The sequence below is a fragment of the Petaurus breviceps genome, unplaced genomic scaffold (genome assembly GCF_028583685.1).
Source record: "Petaurus breviceps papuanus isolate PSGF00001 unplaced genomic scaffold, PetGlider_PUasm1.0 154, whole genome shotgun sequence".
Lineage (NCBI taxonomy): Eukaryota > Metazoa > Chordata > Mammalia > Diprotodontia > Petauridae > Petaurus > Petaurus breviceps.
The window spans coordinates 10806325-10816177 of NW_027185715.1; the positions used below are offsets into that span (position 1 = coordinate 10806325).

General features: G+C 37.9%; 1 protein-coding gene across 2 annotated transcripts in view; it reads left to right on the plus strand.

Annotated features, from left to right (window-relative positions):
* TBC1D30 (TBC1 domain family member 30) overlaps positions 1-9853 on the plus strand; it is a 122121-nt gene that overhangs the window by 68405 nt on the left and 43863 nt on the right. For both annotated transcript variants that reach the window (XM_069080868.1, XM_069080861.1), the window contains 2 exons: positions 3560-3685; positions 8395-8580. In XM_069080868.1, the coding sequence (XP_068936969.1) occupies positions 3560-3685; positions 8395-8580 (312 nt within the window). The remainder of the gene's footprint in view (positions 1-3559; positions 3686-8394; positions 8581-9853) is intronic.

Sequence of the window (9853 nt, forward strand, 5' to 3'; positions counted from 1 at the left end):
TATATATATATATATATATATATATATATATATATATATATATATATGCATTTCTATTCCCTTCAACTATTTTCATACTGAGAAAAGTTTCATAAGTTACAATGATCATTTTTCCATGTAGGGATGTAAATATTTCAACTTTGATAAGTTCCTTATGATTTCTTTTCCCTGTTTACCTTCTCATGCTTCTCTTGCTTCTTGTATCTGAATATCAAATTTTCTATTCAACTCTGGTTTTTTCATCAAGAATGCTTGAAAGTCTTCTATTCCAATGAATGACCATATCTTCCCCTGAAACATGATACTCAGTTTTGCTGGTTAGGTGATTCTTGGTTTTAATCCCAGATACTTTGCCCTCTGGAATATAATATTCCAAGCCCTTTGATCCCTCAGTGTAGAAGCTGCCAGATTCTGTATTATCCTGATTGTATTTCCAAAATATTGAAATTGTTTCTTCTTGGCTGCTTGTAATATTTTCTCCTTGATCCGGGAATTCTGGAACCTGGCTATAATATTTCTAGGAGTTTTCTTTTGGGGATCTTTTTCAGGAGGTGATCAGTGGATTCTTTCAACCTCTATTTTGCCCTCTGGTTCTAAAACATCAGGGCAATTTTCCTTGAGAATTTCTTGGAGGATGATTTCTAGGTTCTTTTTTTTTAAAAGCAATTGGGGTTAAGTAACTTGCTTAAGGTTACATGGCCAGGTGTTTCTGGGTGGATGCTAAGTGTCTGAGCTGGGATTCAATCCCCCAGGTCATCCTGACACTGGGGCCGGTGCTCTTACTTGCTATGCTACCTGGCCACCCCTAGGTTCTTTTTTTGGTCATGGCTTTCAGGTAGTCCAATAATTTTTAAATGATCTCTCCTGGATCTATTTTCCAGGTCAGTGGTTTTTCCAATGAGACATTTCACATTGCTTTCTATTTTTTCATTTGTTAGGATCTGTTTAATAGTATCTTGATTTCTCATAAAGTCACTAGCTTCCATTTGCTCCAGTCTAATTCTGAAGAAATGATTCTCTTCAGTGAGCTTTTGAGATTCTTTTTCCATATGGCAAATTTGACTTTTTAAGGCATTCTTCTCCTCATTGCTTTTTTGAGCCTCTTTTGCCATTTGAGTTAGTCTATTTTTTAAGGTTTTTTTGGACTCTCATTTAATAATTTCCTTGCATTGTTCTCATTTCTCTTCCCAATTTTTCCTCCACTTCTCTTATTTGCTTTTCAAAATCCTTCTTAAGGTCCTCCTCTATGGCCTGTAACCAGCTCTTATTTTTCTTTGAAACTTTTGGTGCAGGAGTTCTGACTTCACTGTCTTCCTCCTGTTCCATGCTTTGGTCCTTTTTGTCCCCAAAAAAGGAGTGTAAAGTTGGGTTTTTCTGTTTACTTTGCTTCCCTCATTTGCTCATGTTGCCAGTCAATTACTTGACTTTTGGGATTTTTGCCACAGTAGGACTCTGCCACCAGACAGGGGAGCTTCTTACCAAATGCTGGGGTTTTCTCAGTTGCCAAAGGCAACTGAAATCTCCACACACTGTGGCAAGCTGGCTGCACACCCCAGGACCTCCACCCTAGACCACAATCCCGAGCCAAGCAGGTTAAAGCAAGAGCAATTACCCCATCAGACTGGTACCTTTGTCCCCCTACAATCTGCAGGCCAGGAGCTGAAGTGGCCACGTGTAGCTGTGGCTGCAGGGCCGCAGCACCTCAGCTGCTTCTTGCCCTGGGGGTAAAAGCCAAGGCACTTCCAACTACTGGATCCCAAAGTCCACACTGCACTGACCTTTTACTTTGTCCTTAGCATCTATGTGTTGATAATTCTGGAAACTGCCACCGCTGCTGGTGATCTGAAGTCCCTCCAGCTGGCCACTTCCTGCTGGCCTGCTGGGCTGTCCTCAGTGGGAGGTTAGCTTCTTTGTGTCATTTTGTGGGTTCTGTAGCTCTAAAGTTTCTTTAGAGTCACCCTTTACATGAATTGGAGGAGGTGAGAGCCGGAGCCCTGGGGAAGTCCTGTTTCTACTCCACCATCTTGACTCTGCCCCCCTAGTATCCTCATTTCAACTCCCAACTGCTAAGGCTAAGTCTCTTTTGAGTCTGTAGTTGGTTCTCTTCTCTGCTACCAGAAGACACATTCTTCAGAGTTGCCTTAACTAACTATTTTGGGGCATTTTACATTGATTGGTCCATGATCTCACTAATGTGGGTATTCCTTATACCTGTACAGTCCTCAGTCCCATATTTGCCTTTCTTTCTCTTTGATTCTTTTTCTTGTCCTTCCATAAGTCCTCAAAGAGAACCTATAGCTCACCCTGGAAGGGTTCGTTTAGGTCCTTTAATATTCTGTGGATATTAGTGTAATTTTTTTTATCCATTTATTACCTTTCCCTCTCATTATGTGACTGGCTTACCTCCTCTTCCAACCTTATACTTGATGTCATTCTTGCCACTTCTTGCATCTTGTTATTGCTACTTCATACTCACCATATGTGGAACATTAACTTGTTGTAAGTTTAACTTTAATACTTATAATTTGAACATGTAAAAGAGATTGCCACGGAAAGAATAACTATGAAGATTGTATATGGGGAAAAATAAAAATTTCAATTGTTCAGGTCATCTAAGGGGGAAAAATCCAGTACTGTCTTTTATGATGGAACTCTCTGCCAGGAGATAGTGGCGAGGTCAATGTGGATAAAAGAGAATGGATTTAGGACATGAGTTCTAGCCCTGGTACCATCTTTAAACTCACTTTGCCCTTGGACATTGCATACCCATTATCATCCTCTGTTTCCTCATCTGTAATGAGGGGCTTGTGATCACTAAGTTTCCTTCCAATACTGATGATCTGTGATTTTAGCTACATGTATATATGCAGGTGTTTTATGGTACAAACATAGAAAACTTTCAATTTAAGTTAGATCCACCTCTCTGTGAATGAATCCCTAGCACATACTCTTTGGTTCAGTGACATTGGCCTCCTTTGTTGTTCCCTGAACCAGGCATTCCATCTCTGGATCTCTGGGTTTCTCTCTACCTGTCCCCAGGGTCTGGTGGGCTCTCCCCCTTACCTCTGTCTGCTGACTTCTCTGGCTTCCTCAGAATACCAGCTAAAATCCCATCTTCTACAGGAAGCCTTTCCCAATACCTCTGAATTCTAATGCCTTCCTTCTTTTAATGATTTCCTCTTATCCTACATATAGATTGCTTGTATATATTTGTTTGTTTTCTCCTCCATTAGATTGTGAGCTTCTTGAGGGCAACAAATATCTTTTCCCTTGTTTTGTATCCCCAGAACTTGACACAGTGTTACACAGTAGGCATTTGACAAATTTTTATTGACTGAATGGCTAGCCCAAATTTGAATGATTTTTTAGGGCTAGTAAAACCATATGAGGTACCTACATACTTTGAAAGAGTTCTGATAATCATGCAGGTTTCAAGTTACATTTCACCTCGCTAAATAGGGTAAACAAAATGATGAATGTACTAGAAAGTCCTTGTGTGACATTCAGCAGTAAAAGTAGAAGATGCATATTTTACTTGGACGTATTGCATTTTTCCTAGGTTTGGTTGACGTTGGCAGACCACTACTTGCACAGTATAGCCATTGACTGGGATAAAACCATGCGCTTCACTTTCAATGAAAGAAGTAACCCTGATGATGACTCCATGGGAATTCAGATAGTAAAGGTAATTGTCCTAACATGTGGCTAATTGTCCTAATGGTAGTAGCAAAATAGAGTACTGAACCCTTTGCCCTAACAGATTCAATGGCTCTGTGTGTGAATGCCTCTGTTTTTTGTTTTAAAGCAATCTGGGTAAGTAACTTGCTCAAGGTTACATGGCCAGTTATTTCTGGGTGTGGTGCTAAGTATCTGAGCCCGGATTCGATCCCAGGTCATCCCGACACTGGAGCCGGTGCTCTTACTCACTGCGCCACCTGGCCACCCCTAAGCAATTGGGGTTAAGTAACTTGCTCAAGGTTACACAGCCAGGTTTTTCTGGGTGGGTGCTAAGTGTCTGAGACCTGATTCGATCCCCAGGTCATCCCGACACTGGAGCCGGTGCTCTTACTCGCTGTGCTACCTGGCCGCCCCAGAATGCCTCTGGTTTTTGCTCTGCCATTTCATGAGTTGCTCCTACATTTTTGCATAGACTAAAGGTTTCTTTGTTGCCAGCATTTCTTCTATAAAACACTGGCTATACTTAGTCTTTGAAAATGCTACTGTCAATAAGAAGTTCTTATGGATTGTCGCCAACTTAGAGTAAAATTATTTTCTTTCTGAAGAGGAAAATGGGTTATTTGATGATCCTTTATCCCCACAATGTGTTCACCAACTGGATTTTTGACTGTGAAATCCAGCATTGGCAGTTTCAAAAGGAGAGTTACTTTAAAGTGATGTGACTTTCATTAGGTTATTTTTACTTTTAAAAAGTTTGAAGTATGCTGACAAGGTTATTTAATAGAATATTAGACTTAAATGGAGGTTCTAAGATAGGTGTTCAGGCAACTATATCTGTCTGGCTGAGTTAGCATAGTTAACTCTAGTTAGTATAGCTATGGTGTTAATACAGCCAAGGTCATTGGTTAGATTTTTGTTGGACCAGTTCACTTTAGATTTAGTTCAATGTTCCCCTGGTTAACTATGCTGGAAAAAGAAAGGCAATTGATTCCCAGAAACTGGAAAACCATGTGGAGAATAGGAAGGACCAGCTGGAAGGGTGTGATCAGCACAAATCCAACTACATATTCAATTCTGAAAAAAAATTCAAGTAATATTTTCTTTGGGAGCAGTTAGGTAGATAGAGTGTTGAGCATGGAGTCAGGAAGACAGGAATTCAAATGTGGTTTCAGACACTTACTAGCTGTGTGACCCTGAACAAGTCACTTAACTCTGTTTGCCTCAGTTTCTGGAAAAGGAAATAGCAAACAACTTTAGTATTTTTGCCAAGAAAAGCCTAAATAGGGTCATGAAGAGTAGGATATGACTGAAATGACTGAACTATAACAAATATTTTCTTCTGCTAATGGGTGGGCCAAAAGCAAAATCTTTACATATGGAGGGCAGCTAAAATTGTAAGAATTAGGTAGTCTTTGAATTTAAGGTTATGTTGGAATTAGTATTTATGTTTTAGTTGGGGTCTTTTGGCTTTGAAAGTTGCATAGAGCTTTGATATACATACACACATAAAATATATATATGTAATATATATGTATATTCTTTCTCATAAGTAGGCAGTATCAGTGGAAACAAATCTGCCACTCTATGACTTACATTTGTTGGCACACTTATGTCTAGAGGAATATTTGTTCTCTGTCAGATAGAATCCTAAATTAATCATTGATGGCATTTACATTGAATTGTGTGATTAAAAAAGAACCATATACATTATGCATGATTCAACTGTGCTTTGAAGCTAGAAAGCTTGCAGGGCAGAGATAAGCTGCTTTCTTTTTGCTTGATTTATAAGTTAAAGTATTTCTCAGTTTGCAAAAGAATTTTGGTACTAGACTGTATGCATAAAACTGTCTCAGTCCCTGAATAATTTCAGGAAAACATACTCTCTACATAGTAACAATCACAAATATTACCTTTATTAAAAATTAAAAGCGAAGCAAGTATTTCTTCCATCTATACTCAATTGATGGCGAACATAATGCCTTTTTCTCTCCAAGAGGGCACCTAACATGAAGACTCTATTTTCCACCCTATTATTATGATCTTTTAAAACAATTGCTTATTTAGAGGACTGGTATCTAACTTTAATAAAAATTTAGTAGAAAGGAAAAAAAATGTTAATATCCATCCTATCCAAAAAATTTGTCGAAAGCGTAAAAGTAAATGGATCAGTATCTTTATCAAAGACTACCAACCCAGATTTCAGCTTGGCTATTCTCCTTTTATAGCCATTGTTCAGGAAGCAACAACTCCTGTAAAGTTAGGGTTTAACATCCTGGCCATTGCCACCACCATCACCATTACCATCACCATCACCATCACCATCACCATCACCATCACCAGCCAGCCAACTGCCAGTGATGGACAGGTAATCATAGGTAGTTATAATATATACTCTTCAGTAGTTATATATACTCTTCAGATCTTTGGCTCCATCTTCCAGCCCAGTCCTCACAGTCATTATTTAAGGGAGCACTCTTAATATCAGCCTGGCAACTTCTTCTGTAAGTGCTACTGCTCCTACTGATCAATCAATCAATGAAGTTTTTTTCAGTGTCTGCTATATACCAAGCATTGCCAAAGTAGCAAAAAGAAAAGTTCTTTAATCCAAAGTCCTTGGCCCTGTCTCAGACCTCAATGTTAGAAACAGAGAGGGTTCTATGTACATTACTATCTACTTTGCTACTGGATTATCAGGGCCACTGAACCTTTCCATTTGACTTACAGCCTAAGCCTTCTCTATATTGTTGTATCTTCCTGTTAGAATATGAGCTCCCTGACAGTTTAACATCACCTTGGTTGTCTATTTGTATGTCTAGTATTTAGCAAAGTGCTTTGCACATACTAAGTGTTGAACAAATGTTTTTTCATTCATTCCTTCTGCCAATATTGTAATAGTAATACTTAAGGAAGGGGGCCAGAAGCCTAAAGACCCTTTGAATTGGGACACAGCAGAGGAGGGGGAAGCCAATTCTGGTAGTTTGGACCTGAAACCATAGGAATCTTATCCGTTCCCTTGCCTGAGCAGCAGTCAGGGACAGTGTTAGCCTCCATAGATCACTGTGAAAGAACCCAGAATGATGTGTAATACATGCCTCTGAACATCCAGAGTCCCAGCAGGAGATAGGGACAGCTTGGTTCTAGTCTATTTCTGTTGTTGCTGAGTTAAGATGCGGGTCTGAAGCAGATATGCTTTAGGTGAATTTAGAAAATAAAACCCAGGGGTAGCAGTCATAATCTCAGACAAACTAACAGTAAGAGTAGATCTTGTTGAACGAGAAGAGAAAATACATTATGCTTAAAGGCATCACAAATAATTAAATAGTATCAATATTTAATAAGCATAAACCGAATGGTATATACCATTTGTGTATTTGGAGGAAAACTTAACTGAATTAAAGGAAGAAATAGACAGCAAAATTATTGCAAATGTCAGTGTGCCTTATTAAGAATAAGAAAAATCCAGCAACAGCAACAGCAAGAAACAAGTGAATAGAATTTTAGAGAAGTTGTTTATGATAGGTCTCTGATAATTAATAAATGGGAACAGAAAGAAGTATTAATATTTGACAACTGGTGATAGTACTTTTATTAAAAACTGACCTGATGCTAGGTTATGAAATCCCCACAAACAAATGCAGAAAAGCTGGAATGTTAAACACCTCCTTTATCAACACTCCAACAAAATTAAAATTATAATCAATAAAGGGCATTTGGAGAGAAGGTTCAAGCTTAAGTGAAGACTAAATGACTTAATACTAAAGATAGTGTGAGCCAAGGCATATATCATAAAAGAATGGATAATTCCATCAAAGAAAATGATACAACAATGTGTAAATTTGATTTGCTTGAATATACTTATTGGTTCCGAGGAGGCCTTTTATTTGGTGGTGATGGAAATGGAAGCAGAGAGAGGAGTAATGGAGACATAATGAGAGTGGTCACCAACCCCTCTACAAAAATCCAACTCCAAAAACTCAGAAGAAAATAGCATCAATGAATAATTGAAAAAATAAACAGGAAGAGAAGGAAGTTCAGAAGGGGACATAGATAAGTAGGGCAGTATAGCTACTAACACAGCTATACCTAACCAGGAGTCATGATTTTATGTTCAGTTCTCTAGTGCTGTTCTTTGTAATGGAAATGGAAATGTTTGTTAAGATCAATCAAACTATGGGGCAGATAAGTGGTGAAGTGAATAGACCACTGGCCCTGGTGTCAGGACCTGAGTTCAAATGTGACCTCAGATATGTGACAATACTAGCTATGTGACCTTGGGCAAGTCACTTAACCCAATTGCCTTGCCTTCCCCCCTCCAAAAAAATCAATTAAACTCAAATTTTTTTTATTTAGGGAAAAAAAGAATTATAATATGTAAAAGTTCATGTATAAGTACAAACTCCAAAAGAAATTAGATTATGCCTGAATGAAATAAAATTGTAAAAGTAGAATAGAGACCACAGTAATGTCAAGTTTTTTGTATAGAGTATCTATCTATGTATCTATATATCTATGTATTTATCTATGTGTCTATGCATTTATCTATGTATCTATGTATCTCATTGCTGAAATCCTGCTAAATGTGAAATAGCTAGTCACAGTTTGATAGCCTGGTAAACATTTTGGTGGACTAATAGCTTTTGGAGAAACTTTCTGTAAGATTATATTAAATTGTCTGCTCTGTTCTCTCCCTTCCAACCTTTCCCTCCCACCTTTTAGGATCTTCACCGAACGGGTTGCAGCTCGTACTGTGGCCAGGAGGCAGAGCAAGACAGAGTGGTGTTAAAAAGAGTTCTGCTGGCCTATGCCCGATGGAACAAGTCTGTTGGGTATTGCCAAGGCTTTAACATCCTGGCTGCGCTTATCCTAGAAGTGATGGAAGGCAATGAAGGAGATGCACTCAAAGTGAGTCTGTCTACCTGTGGGGAAATCCATCCTTGAGAGAATAGAGGAACAATCAGTGACAAAATTTGTTTGGATTTTCTAGAACCTTTCGTGTGATTTTTTTCCTTTTTGAATATGGTGAAGGAGTTCTTTGTCTAGAAGGAAGGCTTGGAAGTGAATTCTTATAGTCTATATACAGAAGAAAAATCTTGTACCTTTTCTTTTAGTTATTGAAAACCAAATGTATTCGTTTGAGAGAATGCTGGAAAGATTTTGAGCAGATTTTTGGTCACAGTGTAGCAATTGGGCTGTATTAATGTTGTTAGTAACTTGTTAGTAGTACAGTTTGTTCATCAAAAGTGAAACATTTCAGATGTAGAGATGGCAGCTGCCTGATTTATTTGGTTATTTTCTTGTTCATTCATTCGATCACTGATTCTGTTTATTTATGTTCTTAAGAGTTTGGTAACAAATGGTCAAATCTTTCAAGATTGTTCTGATTTTGACATTTTTTTTTATGATATGAGGGATGCTTACTCAAAAAGTACAGTCACTGGAAATAATAGCCTATTAACTGGAAGCCAGTAGCCTAGTGATATTTTCAATTACAAGTAAACATAATGTGTAAATTACCACATATTCCTGCTAGCACCATACACATCATATTGGTGTTAACAATTGATTACCTAACATTTAGATCTATATTTAGGTTATGTGAGCAAAACATATTTTTTTCTCTGACCACTTAAGGAAAGAACTTTGAAGTAATTTCTTTCACTTATTAAAAAAAAGGAACAGTGGCAAGTCAGATATTTGAGTTTAAAACATTTAAATTTAGAAGCAGTTATGCTGTTTTTGTTTATCTATGGTTGACCAGTTTATGGGTGTGTTTCTGTGCCTGCAAAACAAGAATTGCTCATTTAAAGGAGTAGGATAAGAGATTTAGAACAAGGCAAAATAGGATGTCTGAGGATGAAAGGGAGCAGAACATAAGTTCCAATGGAAAAAAAAAATAAGAAAGTGTGTTTCAATCAGAGGTGTGTTGGAGCTTACTCAAATTGCAAGAGATTATTAAATTTTCAGCGTGACCTTGGAAATCTACAAACTCTAAAAACTGGGACTTGACTTACTGTTTTGTTGATTTTCTTTTTTTTTTCTCTTTTGCCTTTTGGAGGGAAATTGGGGTTAAGTAACTTGCCCAAGGTTACAAGGCTAGTTTTTGTGTGTGTGTGTGTGTGTGTGTGTGTGTGTGTGTGTGTGTGTGTATTAAGTGTCTGAGGTCAGATCCGAACTC